The sequence below is a fragment of the Quercus lobata genome, chromosome 1, assembly GCF_001633185.2.
Source record: "Quercus lobata isolate SW786 chromosome 1, ValleyOak3.0 Primary Assembly, whole genome shotgun sequence".
Taxonomy (NCBI): Eukaryota; Viridiplantae; Streptophyta; class Magnoliopsida; order Fagales; family Fagaceae; genus Quercus; species Quercus lobata.
In genome coordinates this window covers 30,690,147-30,713,231 of record NC_044904.1, presented here as the reverse complement: position 1 = coordinate 30,713,231, position 23,085 = coordinate 30,690,147, and the positions used below count along the sequence as shown (strand labels likewise).

Genomic DNA, 23,085 nt, shown 5'->3' with positions numbered 1-23,085 from the left:
AAATAAAAATAAAAAGTCGGGCATACATGTGACAAGTGTGACAGGATCACAGGATGTCTTCCAGTCCATAACCAGAGTTTTACACACAAGGTCAAAATATTAAAAAATGAACTATAAGAAAGAAATGTGTAGCTCAACAACATTGATCTAAGAATAGAATATTAAGTATCTCTTTTATTTATCAAGGGAAAAAAAGAGGCATGCTTCATGCCCGAGTTAAGAAAATGCCGAGACTGAAACTTACATACATATGTAACTCAAGAGTATATTATTTTTATGCAAAAGACAATATGGAAAGCTATAAATATATATATATATATATATATCCTTGACTGAGTCATTAAACCATGTCTGAACCATCTGATTCACTCTCCCTTCTATCCTGCCATCCCGATCCCACACTAAATTTACAAACAGGGCATGTGCCTTGTTGCCGCAGCCACGGATCAATGCAATTGGCATGAAACTGCCAAAAAAAAAAAAAAAAAAAGATCAAAAAATAATGATTATCATACAAATCAATTAGATATACTATACTATACTGTTTTGTGGATTTTAGAATCTATTGTTTATGCAGCAGCAATAGCAATCTTAGGGATGGAAATGGGGCAAGATGGGACCAAAGGATGAGGTCTTCATCCCTACCCCGCACAGTTTTATCTTGTCCCATCTCCGCCCCGCCCCGCATAATGAAAAAAACTTTCTAACCCCACCCCCTTGGGGCCCCGCGAAGCCCTGCCCCACCCTATAAAACTCTACTTTTTGTTAATTTACCCCACAGCTAGTATAATTTTTTTAATGAAACCTATTTCATTAATAAAAATATACTTGAAATCACAACTAAATTTATCCTATCAAATCAAATCAATTTAAAAAAAAAAAAAATTGAATAATATATCCAAGCGTTTAACAAGATGATCACAAAAAATAAATAAATAAATAAAAATCTCATAGTATAACGCATAACAAAATAAAGGCAGAAAACCACATTGGGTAGAATAAAATAAGCTACTATTGATATATTTGTTTAAATAGTAGAGTTTTAGGGTATGAAAATTTTACAATTATAACCCTCAGCAACGCAGGGCGGGGCGGGGCGGAGACAGGGAGGGGCGGGGCAGAGTGGGTTTAAAAAGTCTAAACCTATCCCCACCCCACCCTGTGATACGAGGCTAAAATTTTGCCCCATCCCCGTCCCACCACCTTTGCGAGTCAGGAAAAACCTGTGTGGAACAAAGCAAGGAGGGGCGGGTTAAGTAAGGCAGGGCAAAATTGCCATCCCTGAGCAGCATAGCATCCATAATAATTCAAGATCTTGAAATATGAGGGGAAAAGGTATGGTGAAATTAAAAATGCTAAACATCAAGATTCAAGGTGCAATTATTAGTATATGTGAGCATAATTCCTAAATCAGGAGATTATTGTAAAAATATAGATTAATAATTATTTTTAGGTATGAGTATCTCAATGACTCTTTGTATATTCTTTGTGTATAATTAATGAAAAACTAAGATGTAAGAAAGCTATAGTTGATGCTTTGCTAACCATGCAAACTCTTAACACTGTTGTCTCCTCTCTTATGGACGATTGCAGGCAATTGGTTACCCGGATTTTGCAGTTGCATTTTAGCCATGTCTACAGAGAAGCAAATAAGAGTGCTAACTGCCTAGCTAGATTAGGATTTTCTCTGTGGGTTCCAGTTAGCTCAACTAGTAAAGTTTCTGATAGTTGTATAAGATATCTGAGATTCGATCCCTGCCTAGACCAAAAACTAATTGGTGTCTTAGTCTGATGATAAAGAGCTATCATCAGGAGCAAACGCCATAGGTTGAAACTCTCTCTCAAAAAAAATAAAAAAAGATAAGGATTTTCTCTAGATGTGGATTTTGTGTTGAATTCCAGTCCTCCTTAGGACTTAATCTCTGTTTATGAGGCTGATTGCCGCCATTTGTACTCTAACAGGCTATGCCCTGAACCTATCTTTTCTGTTTAGCTTTAAGAAGTATATATCCTCTTTTACCAAAAAAAAAAATATATAGCCTTTATTCTTAGATTTTGGAAACGTGTGCCACTCATTAGCTAATAAAGTGGACCAGATTCAATATGGACAGTGGAAGAACCTGATGCAAACATGGCAAGCTACGAACTAGCTCCCCCATATTAACTTGCTCCAAGCAAATGCTGCATGTCAGTTCATCATCTGGGCCCCTGATGCTCCCATTCGCCTTTCTAAAGTCTTGCTTAGTCTGCTTGCAGAAGAGAAAATAACAAACTAAAGATGACACAAAAATGAGAGTTCCTAATAATTGAAAAACTAAAGACAACACAAAAATGAGAGTACCTAATAATTGAAAAACTATTCAATATTCCAGGTGCAATTTTCCCTCCTCTCATGAAGAATGGGTCTCACCTTGAATTTAATTAGTAGAACTCACTATTATGTGAGATGAGGGAGCATTTCTCTCGAAGTGCTAAATAATTACACCTAATAATCATGAAAGAGCACTTAATTCCACAAGCTGATTTGACAAAGCTCACAGGGATTCCAACCAGTTTAATTATGGACAGATACTGTGACTATTATAACTGGAAAGTAGTATCAGATGATTCACATTTCAAAAGGAAGAATCTTTTAAATGTAAAAGGAAAAGAAATTATCCCAGGCATTTTTGTAGTGATTATGCAATCAAATTGTAAAAGGAAAAGAAATTACCTCAGCTGGGCCTGAAGAAGATGATGCCTGTTGCCGTGATGAACTGTGACTATAAATAAATAAATCATTTTAAATTATTGCCATTGAGTTGTGAAAACAAAATAAATTTCTACACTGTCTCAAAATAAATTTCTATATACAGCATTTTAGAGGAGAGAGGGAGGGGGGAGGAAGCATTTTGTCCAAGCATTTCAGGAAGAATGCATTCATTTTCATCCAGCTTAGTCAAACTCCGATACAAATGTTGCAAAGAAAAGAGGAAACTTTCTAAGGATCTTCTTAAAATTAATTAGAAGTTGGTAGTAAACTGAACAAATCAAAGTCATAGCCGACTAGCAGTTAAATTAGTTAAACTACTTCTCCAAATCACTACCATTTCATCCACTACTTAATGACATCAGAGGTTCATTCCACTCTTGACCATGTATATCATCATTGTAATGAGCAGTTAGTACAAAATACTAAGACTAAGACAAGGTTCAATACTCAATTGATGATGACATAATCTATAGAGACATCCATATACTGATAACTAGCTACTAAAAAAAGTTGCAATATAATTAAAGACAAACACATTCTCACCCACTCTCTTTCAAACTTACTTCTCTGAGCCAGGAACTCTGTACTTGTGAACAGGTAAAGTATTTATCTCTTCCTCACTCATTGAAGGAGTGGTGGAAGTATTAACAGAGTCCAATGCTCTGAGAGTATCATAATCTGCAGCAGAATAAGCAAAATAATTCATCCACAGAAAAATCAAAAACCAAGCATTTCTTTGGGCATCTGCATGTGCACCATCAATTTTCAAGAGGTGACCCAGTCATACTCATACAAAACCAAAAAATTATTTAACAAAAACTACAATACCTAGATCATCAAACTCTCGGTCAAGAAGTGCAAGCTGGAGTCTTAGTCCTTGTAATCGTCCTCTTGTTGCAAAAGCTATTGATGGTGGCATGTGTAGTCGCAGTTCAGTATGACCTAGCAAGCCACTGGCTGCCGCAGCATGAGCGCGGGCCTGAGCTTGAAGTTGTTGACAAGTTGCATACATCCTCAGGATTGTGGCCATCAAAAAGACACCCACGACTAGCCAGATCTGCACATATAGACGCAAAGTGTCCAAGCTTAATTGCTGTGTAAGTTTTATACTTGGGAATCACTTAACAGAATTAGAAGTATGCCCACAAGTAATGCTTGGTGACAACATACCAAAAAGTTTGGTGACATCTGATTAGAGTTCAAAATCATGAAAAGCAAAAGAACTGCTGAACAAAGAGGTAATGGTATGGATTAAAAAATACATTTACAAAACATCAAGCGATGGAATGAAAAAGCTGAAATCAAATACATTACCTGTGACAAGAAAAGCAAGTGAGTTGGTATTAACCGGCCGCACTGTGTGCATGCGCTGATAGGAAGAGGTCAAAGGATAAAGAATCAACACAGTGACAAGCTTACAATCACATAATCTAATAATATTATCTGATTGAGATACAGGTAAAAAGTAAACAAAAATAAATAAATATTGCAGAAATGTGCACTGGCACATGTTAACATACCATTGCTGGTGGTTCAGGAGCAAATCCTGGAAATCCACTTTCAATATCTGCTCTACTCCCTCGGAAAACAAAACTCATGGTTGATGGTTTCAAAGGTTTCAAGAATTCTTCTACCTCCAAAAAGTATTAGATAGTATGAGAACACACTCAAATACAGCAAGTTGTACAGTATGTCTTGCAAACCTATAAAACCTGAAATGTTCCAAGATATATGTATTACTAATAGGAGCTAAATTCTAGTGCACCTCCTACCATATAGTAAGGATTTAGCATATTTAATAAAGTTTAAAACAAATACAAGAATCAATCATGTCTAACACTGAGCTTAGTATACTCATCAAATACATGTCAAGTACAATAATGAATCTATAAAAGTTCAGTCTACAAAATACCAAATGAATAAATGACCAGAATACACAATGATCCTGCAAACACATTCCACTTAGAGAATAGAAGTGCAAGAAGCAACAAGTTTAGCTTCTACTCTTCACAAAGATTAAACACAAACATACATTCTAAAATCTTAAAGTCTATTAAAATTGCCCGATACAAATTCACTTTATATGACAGATTCACACAGATGCAAGCAAGTGTTTGCCTGTAGTTTATACACATGAAGTTAGAAATCTTATTCCAACACTTTCTGTGGGTGATTAGTATTTGTCACAAACTTCCCAAGAACAACCTGAAGAAAATTAGACTAGTAAACATGGTGGTGCCATGTTAGTTGTTACTTGTCCAAATAAACAGCAAAAGCTTGAGTGGCACATGGGCATAGAGTATGGAAAAGCAGAATTCACATTTATCACTGGCCCAAAGCAAGCACAACAATGTTAAAACATAGTAATACAGATCAAGTATGGATTGGGCTTGTCACAGAATCACTTTACAAGAAAATTATTGTTCACAGGTTATAACTCAAGAGACTGATTGCACAGAAGCACTATATTTGCAAATTCAAGCATATCAACACAATCAAAAGAACATAATTAGCATTCAGCTAGTGGTGACTGCTTGATGTTCAAAAGGATACGTGCAGCATAAAAAGCTTTTGAAACTAAAGAGAAAACCAATTTATCTTCTCCTAACAAACCCTCCCAATTGTTCTTTTTAGATTCCAAAATGGTGAAGCAGTCAAAAGACAATGATTTTAATATTGCCTAATGAGATCCACACCCCAATTCCAAATCTATAAAATAACCAAAGCATTCTCTTAACCAACAAATGGGGAGCACTGAAATTAGCCTAAAAAGCAAAAAAGAACTCATTGACTCCTTTTATTCCCTAGTATCATTTTCATTTCATGCTCTTGACCAAAGCTCCTTTTAGTCCCACTTTCATTAATGTAAACCATATATGAACCAAAATAACATAGATCTAATACATACTGCAAATATATAATCATGCAAAGCAATAAACACAAAATAAAGCCATCAAATTTATTAGAAAAGAACAAAGCTTTGCTCATACAATGAACAATTAAGAAAAACCCAATACAAGTCTTTGAATTTCTCTACACCCATGCATTAACATTTTACTTCACAAAAGACCCACATTAATTGTGTCATTGTCCAAATTCCCAATATAGTAAAAATAAGAAGAAAAAAAAAATTTGTTTTGGTCCAATTTTCCCGGAGATTTTGTCGGCAGCCAAACACATTCAGTGTGTGTGAGTGCAACTGTGCAATGGCAAAGGAGGAAAAAAAAACAAAAAAAAAAACACTTACAGTTACAGTCACAGACGCGAAAAATGAATCAAAAGATGAGTCGTTCATAGGATTCGGATCAGCTTTTGTTTATTGTTGGACGGAAAGAGAGAAATTTTGAGACTTTTTAATGTTGGAGAGATCGAAACACGAAAGTTCTCGACTTCAAGGGTGTAGAGGCTTTGACACGTGGACTAGCTTTGGGATCAAACCGCTGACACGACTTCTAGAACATGCAAGTTGGTACCTACGCCGTTGGATTGGATTCATGGGTCCTCAAAATCGATCTCATGTCAGCAGATTTTACCTTGGATTTTTTGCCTTTGGGGCAAAAGTGGGCCACATGGGGTTGGTTAATCTGGGAGAATCAGATTCTAGATAAAACGCTCCTTAAACGTTGGACATAAAAATTGCCAAGCCAACGAACAAACTTGCATGTAATAAGTAAATTTTTTTTTTTTTTTTGATAAGATAAATATTTTTTATTTTGAGTTCGGATGTCCCAAATTAGCTATCCAAATTATATAACTTACTTTATTATTTCCACAATGATTTGTATAACGCCAACAATAACTATTACTAACTTCATCACATGCGCCCTGTATATGTGATGAGGCTCTTTTTTATTTTAAGTTTAATATAATTTTTTAATTTGAATTTATCTATTGTTAGTGAGGTTACACAATAAATGATTTTTATAAAATTAAAATTGAAGATTTTAAATAGAGTAAACTGTTGGGTTTAGTATATGCTAGTTTTTAAGGGAAAAAATGTATCAAATATACGTGAGATATGTTTAGATAGAAAGTATGCTAATTTTTAAGAAAAAAGTTTCTCTGGTAGGGTTTTTTTTTTTAATTTTGTTAAATTACAATTTTAACTCTATTATATTTTAAGAATAAGGATAATCTAATTAGATTAAGGGCATTTTGACATTATTTGAAATCATAACTAACATTTTGAATCCTCCTAATATATTATTATTATTATTATTATTAGTGTGGCAGGTTAAAATTGGCTAGGATCAACTCTAACCTCACACAATTAATTTATAAAGATAGAGTGCCAATCAACCTTAGTTACCCTTATAATGTGAATTAATCAAATGATAATTGAATAAGTGCTTGAAATATATGTGAGACAAGGAAACGGAATGATATTGGTCTAGAATTCATTAAGTTAAGATCCTTAGGTTTGGTCTGAGGATATAGGATTACACTTGTTCTTGGGTTACAATGATATTTCTCTCTTTCTCCTTCTTTCTCAAGGTTTCATCCCCCTTCTCATAGGGATCTCTCTATCTTATATAGTCATCCAAGTTGTATCTTGGCATTCCACTTGGAGGGCTAAGGTTGATTTCCCTTGATACTTGTCCTATCAGGGCCTTACGAGAAAGTTTCTCTACTAGACTGTGAGTTGTGATGACATTGTTTAGGGGTCATTCCTTCATTAATGTGGCTAACTAAGTGAGTACAAAGTATTGAATGTGAAGGTGATGAATGCTTTATTTGTACTTTTCTTTCTCTTGCTTGATGACAAACTTTCCTTTTTTTCCTCGGTACGTGCCTAATGGTCTTCAAAAATGGACTTCAGCCCTTCCGAGGAAGTATCAATATCCTTAGGGTCCTTGGGCATTCTAATCTTCTTGGGTTTGTGTTTGAGTTGTCTTATTTGCTCGAGAATTCTTTGATAGTACTTCCTGAGGTGTGCTATTCTGGTGTTGGTCTTTTCTTATTCATTCCTGTCCTCGGCTTCTCATCCTCCCACAATTAGAAATAAGTCTTTTAAAAAAATAATTCTATAGTTAGAAGAGTTGTGATTTAAATAATATTTTAAGATCTCAGAATTATTGTATTAATGTGTTGATCCCACATATATGAGAAGATGATTTTGTGAAAGGGTTCCATTGAATAAGGCTATGAATTGGAAAACAAAAAATTGGTACTAGAGAAATTACTAAATAATTTGCATAACCCTCTGTTTGTTTCAATGAAAAATTATATAAAAATATAGTTTTTCACATTTTTTTAGTATTTAGTAATATCAGAAAAAGTGAGTTAAAGTAAAACTATATTTGGTCAATATAGAAAGTGTAGGGGCAAAGGCCCAAAATTATGTAATGGGCCTTAATTAGGCCCCATCCGGGACAATTAGCAATGTCCGAGGAGAGGAAGTGGATGCCAAAAGGATTTCCAATCTAGATCTCGTGGATAGGGGGCGTTTAAAGGACGGTCCAAGGAGGAATGCCTCCTCGGAAGTGATGAGTATGGCTCAAATATGCACTCTGTCTACCAAAAGGACCCACCCTGACAGACATTAGCAGTAGGGATGCGTCCCACAAACCCGTAGGAAGGAAGGAAACATAAGATATCTAAGGAGAGGCTGCTGCTGCCGCATTAAATGCGTTGCAACTACTTTTTTTGCCGCATTAATGTGAAGAGGACCTGTAAACAGTGCTGTCTTGGCCACCACAACTCACAGAAGGCTGAAAGGGGGTGTCCGATGGGACAAGCACTCAAGTAAGGATCCAGATGATCAACAAGTGTAAGGCCACGATGGCTTCAAAAAGACTATATAAGAAAGGGAGTCCCCATGAGGAAAAGGGACAGAAGGAAGAAGAGAGAATAGAGTAACAGTACAAACAACCGTACCTTCGAACAGGGACCGGCATATATTCATCTTATCTCCTCAGACTGAGGATCTATGGATACTAACGTGTTTTACTTGTGTTCAACTGTTGTATAGCCCAATATTAACCACTGTCCAATTCGCTAAGACCTAGTTCTACAGCTCATTCTCTACAAATTCATTGTTTCTGAGCTCCTTAGACCAAGACCTCATAACTTTTGGGCTTGGGCCCCGAATTGTGACCCTATAAAAAGTATGACTTATTTTTAGAGATTATTTTTCACTAAATTTTTTTGAAAAAAAAATATATATATATATATATATATATAAATCTTAGAGTAAACTAAATAAAGGAAGTTATACGATCATTTTCTAACTTATTTAAAGTTGATACCAAATATAGAAAAATGATATTGTTTTATGAAAAATATTTTTTGAAAAATAACATATTTTCTAGAAAACATCAACATCAAAACAAATAAAGCGTGATGCCATTTATTAAATGCTTTCTAAAACTTACTTTATGTTGGGATGGAATGAGAAGTGAGAATAAACGAAGGAGAACTGAATATACTAAGTTTTAATATATTATATATTCTAGCCACCTTTCTCTCTGCTCTTTTATTCTTGCCATTTATCTCCGTTTGTTCCAAATATACTTTAGAGAATACATAATCACCGATTAAAAACACTCTCATTTCCATGTAGAAGAGCAGGTATATACACAAAATCTTAATGTGAAGCAAGCTTTGTGAGCGTGTAATAGTTTTTTTCAGTATAAACTAATGGACTAAACATTTTTCCAAAAAAAAAAAAAAATTATCATTGATATCTAAGGGGTTTTGCCAATTACTGCAATTCATTTTATTTAAACCAAAAAAAATAATTAAAAAAAATATAATTGTGAGAACAGGTAAAAGGTCACTAGGGAAGTAAAATTTGCACCGAATAGACTATGAAATATAACCTGTAGTCTTTTTTTTTAATGGCTAAAATGATCCCATCTACCAGAACAGGAGGAGTCAATTTCATTTTCTTAAAACAAAGCAAAAGGCTAGCGAACTGGGTCAATCTGTGTGTTTCTTGTCAATTTGGTCACTAGCACAGTACCCTTTGTGTCGGTCCACAGATGGGACAAACTCACTAACCCCCTTATCCTAAGCTTTTATTACTTAAAAAATAGTTTTTCCATGCTTTAGCCTTGAACACGTCACTGAAAGCTGGTTCAGAGTGCAAAACACAGCTGGCCCGTTGGCATATTATTTTCCAAACAGAAGTGTCAGCAGTTTGTAAACATTTTACTGCATTTGCGGGAAAGATTGCTAAATTTGGTGCTATACAAATGTATTTATAATTTTTTTATATCCTGAAGAAGTGTCAACCTACTGACTGAGATGTTAGGTAATGGCAATATTATGCCATCGAAAATATGATGACTTTTTCAGCAGGTTGGGATATTTGGGGAAGTAAGCAAAAGCAAGGTAGGACTCTCTACGGTTCAACCACTAGATAATGATGCCAAGTTCTAAAAGCTGTGTGTGACTGAGTTGGCTGCCCTTTATTATATTATATATGTTATTATATTATATATTAGTATGTGTCACATTAAATTACAAAATTTGTGTCCAAGGATAGGGTATCCATTATTCAATTGCTCACAAACAATTGGATAATGGGGAGATTCCAAGATATCCACGTTTTATTTATGTGATTTTTTCTGTAATTCATGATTAGAAATATTTTCAATGGCCCAAAATAGTAAAAACAAAAGTATTGCCAGTCGAATTTTGTATAAGAAGTTGGATAAGAACAGTTTGATCAAGTTAGTAGATTGGTCCAAGAGTTTAATCAAGTTCAATGAACCATTGTCTTTTTCTATGTCAGCCCTGTTCGCCAGATTCATCAACCTTTATTTTGGGGCTTATGTAAGCTTGTTTACCATGTACAGAATTCTTAGCAAACCCTCTCCTCTCACATAATGGTAAATCTCTCTTTTGTGAGAGAGTGGCAGATGTAGTGGAAAAAGTTATCCGGTACTAGATTATATCTGAATTCCTCTGCTAATGCGAAGCATGTTTGATAGCATTGGGAACGTTCGCTGAGTTACAAAAATTACAGCAATTGGGGATGTGTAAGATTCTTCATTCTTTATCTTGCCCAAAAGCAAGAAGAATACAAAATCTTTTACAGGGTATTGTCAAATTGGTACGTTTTAGCTTCTACTTTATATGTTCCAAGACCACCTAGTAGTGGATTTCATGAGGGAAAAGGCAAAGGGAGCCCCTCTCAAAAAGCCAAGCACATGCTAAAGTTGTAAAGTTTAGTTTAGTGCTTTGCTTTGGAGCCAGAAAAGGCCATGCACCATCTTGCCAAAAGGCAGATCAGACATCCCTATGCTACGCAGATACCAATAGACTAGGCACAAATTATGAGCCAGCAGCTCTCGAGACAGGTGTGTAGTGCAATCAAGCTCTTTGGCAGCATACAAATTTTGACTTAAAATTAGACAGGGAATATTTGTATTCTTCAGACACAAGACAGCACTTCAAACTAGCTAATAATTGCTCAAATCTGCTATCCTTTTGAGCATTTGAATATTAATCCCACTGCCATTAGCAGCAAATCAAAATAACACATCCCATAATAGCGTTGCTCGAGAGTTGAGCCTAGCAACAATTTAACAAATATTGATTCGCCAAGGAAAATAATTTGACATATATAACTGAAGCTAAAGTTTACAACAAATAGAACAAAAGAAATAAAGAATTCTTCATCTCCGTACTTCCAAAAACCAAAAAAAAACATCCTTCTGAGTATCCAAAATACTCTCTCCAGCTCGAAATATACCATCCAATATCTTCAGGACCAGCAAAACTTGACTTCCTCTTCAGTACTACAACAAAAGAAGCCTGCCTTACAAACAAGAAACTGGCCCAATTCTGTACTCATTCCCAATTTCATGCCAAACTTCCCAAAAACAAAGCTTTTTTTCTTTTTACCTTAGACTTGACAGTTCTAGATAGGAAAGATCCAAATCAAAATGCTATATTTACAGCTAAATCCACCCATGCCTTTCTTCCTCATATACTTCCCCAATTAAACCAACCATAAACAAAAGCTCAGAATGGTCAATCAGGTCAGCTACATGTATTCTTGGCCATCATTATAAAACCAAAAGATTTTTCTTTTTTAACCAAAAATTTTGTCATTTTAAACCAAAAATGACAACATTCAATACCTCCCATTTTCACTTTGATCCTCCACAGCCCAAGCTCTGCTCCGCCTTCGCACGTACCTACTAAACACCGAACCAGAATGATTCTGACTTGTTCTCATAGTCCCAGATTCAGACCCAGATTGCGAAGACGATGAAGAATAAGAATAACTGAAATTCGAACTAGAACTAGAACTAGACCTTCTTAACCTCAAGAACGAGAGCAAATTACGAAAAACCCTCCGAAACCCACCACTCTCTCCTCCACCAATTCTACTAATACTACCGCCACTCCGTCTGACTCTAGAAACCCTTCTCGGAGCCCCGGAACCCGACCCGCCAAACCCGCCATCCATTTCCGTGTACACAACCGGTAATTCTCTATCTCCGGCTCTTCTTCCTCCTCCGGCGAACCTCCCCACCGCAAACCCACCTCCCGGCAACCTCCAAATCGTCAATCCCACCGTCTCCTCCGCCTCGACCGCAATCTCGGCCTCGCTCTCGTTTCGGCTTCGCTCTCGCTCGCTCGGCAACTCGTGCCGGCAAACCGGGCAAGAGTTTCGGAGAGAGAGCCATGGGAGGATACAATCGGAGTGGTATATGTGCTTGCAAGGCATTTCGCAAGCCTCGGATCCGAGTTCGAACTGTTCCTTGCAGACGGCGCAGTGCGACTCGGCCGAGACGTGGGTCTCGACGATTTCGATGGTGGGGAGAGACTCTATCGCTGCTTTTGACGCCGGCGGGTTCTCGGGTCGCCCGAACCCGGTTACTTCGATCTGGGTCAACTGGTCCAGTAACCTGTCAAAACCTGAACCCATCAAGAAATCAGACATGGTTGGTGGAAGTGGGCGAAGACCCGACCCGGCTCCATCATCATAGTACAACTCAAACCCGTTACCGTTAAGGTTATCGATCCTCTCTACTCCGATTGCGTCGGCGTCGGCGGCGGCGGGTTCCGAATCGGAAGTCGAAGCAACTCCGCCACGCAAGACGATGACAGGGTTGAAGGGTGAGCGGTTACCCGGGTTGCGACGAGATCGTCGGGTCGGATTCGGGTCCTGTGCGGTGGATCCGAATAAGTACATGGCGGAGGGAGGAAATCGACGGTGGAGAGTTTCCGATTGAGGAGGAGGGGAAGGAACGGTGTCGATTTCCTCGACGAATCCGCCGTGACAGTGTGGACAGGTTATGTTGTTGTCATGTACCCACATACGGACAAAGCGAGAGCATCTGTAACACCAATACGACGTCGTCGGAGACGAAGACATCTTCGGTGGTTTTGAGAAGAAAAAAACTTAGGAGAGAGAGAGAGATAAAAAATGGAAGTGTTTTTTTGATGAATGAGAAAAAGAAGGTGAAGAAAGGCTTTATATTTAAGGCAACGCGAGGAGGTACCTTTTTAACGGCGTCAGTGGATTCCCCTATACGTGTTTAAAGTTTAAACTATAAATCCACGCGGCTTGCGTTCAAAAGGTTCACGCTGTTACTGCCTCCGTCACGTGGGAAAGAAAGAAAAGTCTTGGAAATTGAGAGGAGAGGAAATTAACAAAATTAATTAAAAGTTCATAATTCAATTTAAAAGTTTAACTTAATATTTTTTGACCTAAATATAAAATTTGGTAATTATGATAATTATTATTAATAATAAACATTTATTTTGATTGTGTTTATACTTTATGTATTCTAGTACTATTAAACATGTTAACTTGATAACTCCCTTTCATGGAAAATATATTAAAAAAATTGTGAAAAAAAAATAATTGCTCTATTATTTTTTCATAAAATGTTTCTAAAAATAGTTCCTAAATCCCTTAGGGTATCCGTTAATTTTTTTTCCTTAAAAATATAAAGCAAATATTGTATAAAATATAATTTAAATTCAATTAAAATATATATGTGACATGTAAAATGGTAAAATCTCAAAAGCTTATGCAGTGCAATATAATCAGGTCAACCAAGGTTAATAGCACTTGCAATAACATAATATGATTTTCTTTTTCTATTTTTTTTACTTTTGTCTAAATATAAATTGATAATTATGGTATTTATTAATAGGCATTAATATAATTGTATTTGATGATTCCTTGGAAATCAGTAGGTTGAAAGTCTCGGGCGCTAATGATCCTCAAGCTTGATCCTAAAAACAAATACTAAGTCAGATGGGACCGGTGGGGACCAGCCAAAAGTCCTCCGATGGTAAAGTTAGTGGATTTGCAATTCCCAATAAAAAGGAAGTAATTTCTGAGAAAAGTCTCTAAGTCTCTCTTACCTTCTCATCGATGAATGCTTATATAGCATACGCAGAACGGTTATCTGTTAAATAACTGTTCCTATTGTCGAGGAGTCCAGAGGATTCGGAGGTAACTTCCATAACCGCCATGGAAGTTACCTTATTTAGACTTATGTTCCGTAATAGTTAATGGAGAACTTGGCACATAGTAGGTCAACTCGTCCCTTACACTTGGTGGAGATCAAAGTCGTCTATAGCCTAACATGTTCAACCCAATGAACTCGTCCATCCTTTATTAAGGACGGACGAGACTATTAGGGATGACTTTTCCTTGTGCATTCATTTTTTCTTAATTCCGTGTAGAGCTCATCAGTCCAAACGTTTCTAGGGATGGATGATCTTTTCACGGGACCTCGTCCATCCAAAGACGAACGAGGTTATCCAAGACGCTTGGGACGATCACCTCATGTGCCTGGTTCCCCCTAGTCGGTCTTTCATTGGACGAGTCATATGGACGAGTTCAGGAGTTGGTGCTTTTTTGTAACACCATCAGTATTTATATATGAAATTATAAATTCTACTATTATGCATTTATTAAGATTAAGTTTAAATATAGAATGAAATTTAAATTCAATTAATATATATACTGTAAGGGCATGACTTGGATCCTAAGCCCAAGAAGTAGCTGAATTAGAGCCCAAATAGTCGAACACAATGAATTTGTAGAGAGTAGACTTAAAAACTAGGTTTCAATGGATCGAACAACACGCACAGTAGATTAAAGATAGTAAAAAAGTAAAGAAAAACAAACTCTATGCAAAGAAATCATTCCTTGGCAAAATTTGAGGAGAGTAGTCCTTAAATATATTTCTTTTAGACTTGGATACAATTTCAGTTCTTGTTACTACGATGTTTTTTCTACAAATTCCCCCCGATCCCCCTATCCTTAGAGGATCTCTCACATTATATATCCTCTTTTGGCTAATTTTAGCCTTCCATTTGTTGATTATGCAAGCCACTACTCGAGTGTTTGTCTCATCAGACGCTCTCCTCAGTCTTCTCTGAGTTGCAGCAACTAAGACAGTATTGTTCAGGGGTCTTCTCCACATAAATGCGGCCAGAGGGTTTGATGAGGTGCAATAAACGTGGTGTAGCTACCATCCCTCCAGTCACGTCAGGGCTAACCCCCTTTTTGAAGCTCTTCCTCCACAATATGGCCCCCCTCTGGTTTTACCGTCTGAGTGCATGAACTTCTTGGCACAGTAATGGCCTCTTCGGTTATGAGTATGACACGTGGTATTATTACCTTATTAAAATTTTGTACCCCACATATACATATATTAGAATTTTTTTTTTAGGAAATATATATTAGAACAATGATGTGTAGAATTGTGAGATCTTAAAATTTTATGTAGCACAATATTATGAGATCAATTAAAATTCAAAATCTTCAGTTTTATATAGATTATAGATAAATAATTTATGAGATATAAAACTATATCATTTGGTTTGAATTGTAATAAACTATAAGGTAAAAAAAAAAAAAAAAAAAAAAATTCCTTAAATGAAATCAATGGATAGTAGTTAATAAGACCTTACACTTGTATTTTAATCACATGATTTGTATTTAATAGTAAACACCATGTTTGTTAAATCATTTAAATAAGTAAAATGATTATTTGATATATCATGTAATTTTTGTTTAAATAATAAATCATATAATTAAAAATACACAAATAATTTGAACCGAAAAATTCTATCCGTAGCAAACTATAATTTTGGTCATGTAAAAGTTTAATTTTGTTTTTTATATTACTGATTATATTAATTTAGTTTTTCAATTATTTTTTTAAAACTCAATCTTATGCTTTCTAATTTTTTTTTTTCATAAATTAAATTCTTTTTTAAAAAATAACTTATTTTACCAAATAAAGAAATTTAAATTCTTGTTAGATTTAATCTTTATTAATAGTTAATACAAGACTAAAATTATCCAAAAAAAGACTAAAGAGTTTTTTTTTAAAAAAAGGTATATAATTATATAGCTATGATTTAAGTTTGAACAATTATACTTCTATGAGAAGTAAAAAAAAAAAAAAAAAAGGAAAATTAATTTATTTTTACAAATTTTCAAGGCATTAAATTGACACAATAGATTCCTAAAATGTGCCAAAAAAGAAAAGGAAAAGGACATAATAATAATTGACGTTGTTGACGTGAAGTTGGGGCCTGGCGCGTAGGAAAGGAAAGGGGGAGGAGCGTAGCTGACTCAGCGCCAGCGGTTTGGAAACGTTGACTCCACGGTCGGTCGAATCGAATATTAACTTTTTACTTACGTTTGGTTTGGGTTAGGGACGCCGAGTTTGAAATTTCAAATAGTCGTTGATTGTCTTTATTTTGTTTGTGCCAAGAAGATTCCTAACGAGGCAACAAGTCTCATGCCGTGCGTGTTAGTGTTACTATTCTATTAAGACTAAAACTAAATACTATAATCTATTTTTAAGGTCTTTGGTGGTTTTCTTTTGCTGTGCGTGTCTTAAATGTGGGGCCCCCAGGCGCTCTCACTCGTTTACAAATTACTAGTGTGGACTGTGGAGGAATTGACGATTTTGGGTCCCACTCCTGTCATCGTGTGGTTAGGATTATTATTATTATTATTATAAACGTGCTTGAGTTTCCACCCTTTTAATTATCATTTACTACTTCTCTAGTTTATTGCCAAGTTGTTGTTATTCAAAGGTGGGAAATGACTAAGTAGTTGGTTTAATAAGTAAAGTTATATTACATGTAAAATGTCAAGTCATTGACATGTATAATGCTAGCTATTTATTGTATTAGTAGGGACGGTAAACTGAATTTGACCCAAGAGCACGCAATATATTCCCTCAAATCACTCTCGATCCCCTTACCTCTTCCTATTTCATAATCTATTTGTCACCCATGATCATTAGTGTGTAACAACTCTGTGTATATATGGGGTACAATTAAAAACAATCACAATTATATAGTTCAAATTATACATGGTATTAATTTACATTTTATATATGATTTAGAATTTAATTAAATTTAAATTCTTCTGTTTTTGTATCTAATAATTTATTTGCTACAAAAATTTAAAAATTAGATGAACATGTGGTGTAAAATTGAATTTCAATTGAAATCCAATTTAGAGTATAATTGGATTTAGAATCTTCAATTTTATACTCAATAGTTCACTTGGCACAAAAAATTAAAAATTAAATGAGACACGTGGCACAAAATTGATAATCTAATTGAAATTTAATTGGACTTTTTCTAAATTTTGATTTTTAATATATATATATATATATTGTACTCCATTGCAAACTCATCACCCATCTTAGGACCAGCCTTCCTTTCAACAACCAACATGCCTCTTGTTGGGGATTTCACCAAATCAATGAATAATAATGAAATAATAAAATGAATACATAAAATAAATAGAAATTAATGATTGACTTGGAGGTATAATTACATGTTATCCTTAGACAATATTTGTCCCCATACACAAGTTGCTAAAGGCTTCTACAAACTTGTCCCTAGGATACAACCAAGTTATTGAGTTCTACAAATAAAACTTTTGGAGAATATCCACAGGATTTCTTGTGTTTGTTTTAAACTTACTATTTTGGAGAGATAATATATTTTTCAAGTGAACATAAACCTCTATTTATACTCATAGGGTTATAGCCCTTCAAAAGGTACATGTGGAGAGTTAAAAAGTTTCATAAAACCGTTCACAAGGCTTGAAACATTTTCAAATGTACAAAACAGTTATTAAAAATTTTTGCAAAAATTCTGTTTCACAAGTCTTGATCGATTGATAGGAATCGAGCATCAATCAAAAAGAGATCGATTGAATAGGAATCGAGTACCAATCGAAACAGGCAAAGACTCCAGTATAATTTCCTTCACTACTTCGATCGATCAAACAATAAAAGTTTTAACCAATCGAACATACTGAATTTCGAATTTCACTTAGAAAATTCAAGAACTTGAATTTTCACTTTATTCATTTTACAAATAAATACTCTTTAACCTTATATCATTACTACAGCCTATCATTGTATATATCTATCCTTGTATATACCTATATATATACAACAACTCTTTCATAAATCAACCATCAATCTAGTTTCTCTTTTAAGCTACTTGAGTTTCTCTCTTGTTGATCTAATTTTTGACAGGAGCAAGGCCTTAATTACAGATGCCTATTGGGTGGGGATAAGGGCAACAAACTCCCCTATCATAGGGGTGAGGGTGTGCCCCAAACCCTGTTTTATGTATTAGAATAATCTCCCTTTGAAATGGATATATTTCTTGATTTTGATTAAATATTTTAAATCTAAAACTATATCTAAATACAACATTATTTAAATTTACAATGATGTGGTATAATTATACTATCATGTACATAATCACGTGTTAAGATATTGAAATAAAATCTTAATTATGAGATTGAGAGAAATAAAAAAGACTTTTTTTTTTTTTTTCCTGTTTGCTTTTGCCAATTAAAGGTCTAGTACGATTTTATTTTATATTATATATATGGTTGATACATGTACGTGAACGCATAAACCTCCTTTAAGGGTCAAAGATAGCACCTATAAGGCTATAAGTAAAGAATTAATTTTATCAAAAAAAAAAAAAAAGTAAAGAATTAATTAAGTTCAAATCTTTTTACTTATCATGGAACATACTAGTGGACGATGACATATGAAATGATGGGTTATGATAGAGGAATTATGATGTATATACAATGTGAAAGATGAAGAAAGATATTTTGTATTATATTTCGTCTAAAATAGACTATATATAGGCTAACTTTTTCTTATCTACCGTTGAAAAAACATAATACCTTGCATGTAAGCATGAATTCTTCTTCTTCTTCTATTTTTCTGGTAGTGTGTTCTACAAGTCAATGTATTGCCCAAGCATGGGATCTATTAAACGAATCAACCTAAAATCTTTACCAATCCCTTCCCACATTGCAAAAGGAGACGCGACTTGGATTTTAGCCACTACCTAGTACTACGTTGTCAAAAAAGTTGAAGAGTGGAGACATTAACACTAATGCTTTCAATTTCTTTGTTTTGGTGTTTGTTCGGGTCTGTCCATTGGAATAAAATATTTCAGTATATATCTTTATACTATTTTGAAATTACCATTTATTGTCGGCACAAGGGAATTCGTCTTAGCCTTAGAGTGGATCGTAGCAGAGAGTGAAAAATGAAGTCGCTACCAAGATTAAGTCTAATAACTATATTAGACATTTTGGACCACGTATTTAGATACATAGTTTTGCAAACCATATTATGGGTCTGGAGTTTAGGTACGGCTTGGAGAGGTGTTAAGTACCCAAGATCACTCGGCTTGTGAGCCGGCCTTCTTTATGTGTTGTTAGGCCATATTTAGATAAAAAAAAGTTATTAAAAGAGCCCCAATCCTTACCTAAACATACATCATACACTCAAATAAAATAACACACACATGTTAAGGATCACATCACAATATGAAAGGAAACAAATAAAACACAATCAAACAAAATAAATTAAACATGGAAAAATAACAATTAAATAAACACAAAGGAAAAATATCACAAATAAATCAAACATGGCAAAAATACCAAAATAAACATGGAAAATAATTAAACACAATATATTAACCTAAATAGAGTCAAACAAAATTAAAGAACATGAGAAAAATGATTAAATAAATAAAAACAAGATTTTTGTCATAATTTGGGTTTAGGGTGCGTACGCATACTCAACTATGGGCATGCATGGTCGAAACCAGCATACTCAATGATGCATGCGCATTCTTTAACACAGATTTGAAAAATCACATTTTTATTTATTTAATCATTCAAAGATATTAAAACAAAAATCAAACAAGCATGTTAGAAACCCTAAAATCTAAACTAACATAAAACAAATAACACAAAGCATCAATATAAATAAATAAACATAACAAATCAAATAGCAAACTAAACTAACATTAAAAAAAATAATCATGTCAAACTTACATAAAACTAAAATAATAAAACAAGAACAACCAAAACAAATTATAAACAACCTAAAATCAAATTAAAACATATCAAACATAATTAAAATCAACAAGTGAATAAAATATAATAACTAGAGAAACTACATCAAGAACTCATGTGAATCATGTAACAAAGGAGGAGTTCGTGGAAAGAACACTCACCCTGTTTGAGATTATGAGTTTAAGATTATTTAATTGACCCCTTAGTGCCTACAACACAAAGATTGGATTGAGGGAACAAGAATAATTGAAGAACACAATAATTTTTAGGATAATCACAACTCAAGAACAAACTTATAATTGAAAAGGTTTTAGAAAACGAATTGGCAAAATAGTTTCTGCCTTAAAACTAACTAAATAGAGGTTTACAAAGATCCAAAAACGTGCTTAGGTGCTGCTATGTGAGTTTGGAAAAGAGAACTAGGGTTTTAGAGAAGATGGAGGCAAAAAATAAGCTCTCTTTAGTTAGGGTTTTGATTGGAGACATAAAATGAGTATTTATAAGTTAAAATTAGGGTTTTCGGGGCTTTTTAAAGGTCTTTAGATGTTCCCAAGGGTCTAGAGGTTGGCCCACATAAAAAAATGATTTTTTTGGCCCATAAAAATGAAGTTCCACCGCTCAGAAAAATGAGTGTATGTACGCATCTTTCGAGTGTGCACACGCATCTTTCGAGTGTGCACACGCATACTTGATTCATGCGTATGTATACCCTAAATCCTAACAACTCTGATAGCCCGACTTCAAATGGTCATAACTCACTCAATATAAATCCAAATTAGGCAAACTTTTTGCTCAAATCGAAGCCCAGGATATTTGCTTTCCAATTAAATAAATCTCACTCAAAAATTCTTTTTTGATCAAAAGTTATGGTCAAAATAGTGAGCAAAGGTCATTTTTCATAATCATTTTCAAAACGATTTGAGCACCTTTGAGTGTGATTACTTCCAAACTGTTGTGAACTCTTAAATTACCCTTGGTTGACGTATGTCAAGCTCATCATTGGGACCAAGGACCAAAATTTATTAACAGATATAAAATGAGGTGTCTACACTTATATATATATATATATATATATATCACATAGTTTTACTAGTTTATACCACATAAAACTATCAATTCAAATATTCAATTCATTACCACATCTTCTCAAAATCAAGTACCAAACCCACATTTCTCAAATAAGTCATAAATCTAAACCACAAATTAAAAAAAAAAAAATAACAATATCTAAAGGGGGAGCATCATAGTTGATGATGCGTAAGATCGTCAGTCCTGTTGGTTCGTCCAGATGGAAATGAATCCTCATCGTTGTTCCTGCAAACCTAGAACACAGTCTCTCCTAAGGTGGTCATTGGTGTGGTGCCTGCTACAACATCTCTGATGCCAAAGTCAGTATATGAAAGCTTTTTGAGAATAATAAGAGAGTTCTGAATATCAGACTATTTTTGAGTGGATCATATATACCTAGTTTGCCTCTGATCAGGGTGTATATATACAGCTTCATGGTTTCTAGTCGCTGGGGCCTTAATTGTAGTTTTAGTGCCCTTTTTGTAACGTCTCAGGGCTTATGAATATGGGTTTTGATGAGGCTCCAACGATCTGCACACTAGTTGATAATTGTCCATGGCATTGAATGCTTTTATAAATGGTTCTCTTGTGTTCGTCTATGTCGTGCCAAGGTTCGTCAATCCCATCAATAGTAAATAAAAGAAGCATGTTGGTTTGCTCCAATTCATAATAGTGCATCTGCACACTATTCACTTTCCTGATGCAATGTGAGCCTTATTTGAGAAACTTGAGAAATCATCAACAAGAGAAGAAAGCAAATCTATTGTTTGGTTGAAAGGAAAAGAAATGGATTTATGTTCCTCCTCGTCTACCAATTTCTTTCCTCTCTCAATTTTAAGAGAAAAATGAGAAAAGAAAGGGTTTTAATTAGTAGGACTATCAAACAATTATTTTTTCTTCCTTTGCTTCTTATAAATCAAAGGAGAAAGTTTAGTTTTAAACTTGTTTAAAGTTATCTTTGTAAATTAAATAAAAAGAAAGTTATTCAAATTAATGTGTCATTAATCACAAAAAGAAAATTAGTATTTTTTTTTTTTAGAAACATGCACGCAATAGAGAGGAGGCGAGGTTCTAAACACAAAAATAGTTATTCAAACATTCATTTGTTACTTATTATATTTTTTGAAATCTACCTATTATATTTTTTGACACACTAATTTTCTTTTTATAGAGAGTTTCAACTTATGGTTTTGATGATAGCTATTTATTATCATACTAAATATACCAATTAGTTTTTTGTATAAACAGGAATTGAACCCAAAATCTCTTATTTTACTATCAGAGACTTTACGAATTGAGCTAACTGGAGCTCACATATTAACACCCAATTTGTAAAGGATATATAATAAAATTTATATTATGTTTAGTATTTTTATTATTTATTTTTAAGCATTGCTAGTTGTACTAATTGTTCTTTATCTGAGTTTGGTTAGGCCGGGAGAGCAAAGCGAATATTAGGTGCCAGTGCCCACTCATTTGTGTCTCTCTTGTTGGCTCTTGCCTGCCTTCCATTCATTCCTAAGAGAGCATATAGTGTTTGTCCATACTCCGGTGCACGCGTGAAACTCTATGATTGCAACTCCCATAAGATGCGCGGGCATGCATTATTATTTAACTTCGTGCCATGTACTTGGCCAATGAGCTTCACCCTTTTTTTTTTCCTTAAAACAATGAGCTTGACCTTAATGAAAAAATTGAAGTAAATTTGATAATTTTTTCATAATGCCTCTACAAATGGATTATATATAATCATATAAAAAAAATAGTGAAACTTGAGATTTTGGCTATGGATATTGTGGTATAATGGAATACACAAGTCATTTTTTTCATAAATAAAAATAAAAATCATTTTTTGTTATGGTTTTTTCTTTTATTAGAAGTGGGGGATTTGATAATTCGATTC

The 23,085-nt window shown here is 34.4% G+C and overlaps 2 protein-coding genes across 7 annotated transcripts; both read right to left on the bottom strand.

Annotated features, from left to right (window-relative positions):
- Positions 1 to 148: 148 nt before the first annotated feature.
- Positions 149 to 6,323, bottom strand: LOC115986562 (E3 ubiquitin-protein ligase SDIR1-like). 6 transcript variants are annotated; one of them, XM_031109723.1, is made up of 9 exons: positions 6,000 to 6,323; positions 4,273 to 4,464; positions 4,067 to 4,121; positions 3,923 to 3,978; positions 3,581 to 3,809; positions 3,316 to 3,430; positions 2,714 to 2,756; positions 2,121 to 2,246; positions 149 to 466 (listed from the first exon to the last, which is right to left on the bottom strand). In XM_031109723.1, the coding sequence occupies exons 2-9, from the start codon at positions 4,348 to 4,350 to the stop codon at positions 341 to 343; spliced, it is 828 nt and encodes a 275-aa protein (XP_030965583.1). In that variant the 5' UTR covers positions 4,351 to 4,464; positions 6,000 to 6,323; the 3' UTR covers positions 149 to 340. The 6 variants fall into 6 exon arrangements, with proteins under 6 accessions (XP_030965583.1, XP_030965591.1, XP_030965566.1 ...); XM_031109731.1 differs by having other exon boundaries at positions 3,923 to 3,975; positions 6,000 to 6,322; XM_031109706.1 differs by having other exon boundaries at positions 2,714 to 2,762; positions 4,273 to 4,382; positions 6,000 to 6,321.
- A 4,762-nt stretch (positions 6,324 to 11,085) lies between these two features.
- Positions 11,086 to 13,174, bottom strand: LOC115986547 (E3 ubiquitin-protein ligase RDUF2-like). Its single transcript, XM_031109679.1, has 2 exons — positions 12,719 to 13,174; positions 11,086 to 12,628 (listed from the first exon to the last, which is right to left on the bottom strand). Exons 1-2 carry the CDS (start codon positions 13,086 to 13,088, stop codon positions 11,838 to 11,840), a joined length of 1,161 nt encoding a protein of 386 aa, XP_030965539.1. The 5' UTR covers positions 13,089 to 13,174; the 3' UTR covers positions 11,086 to 11,837.
- Between the last annotated feature and the right edge of the window lie 9,911 nt (positions 13,175 to 23,085).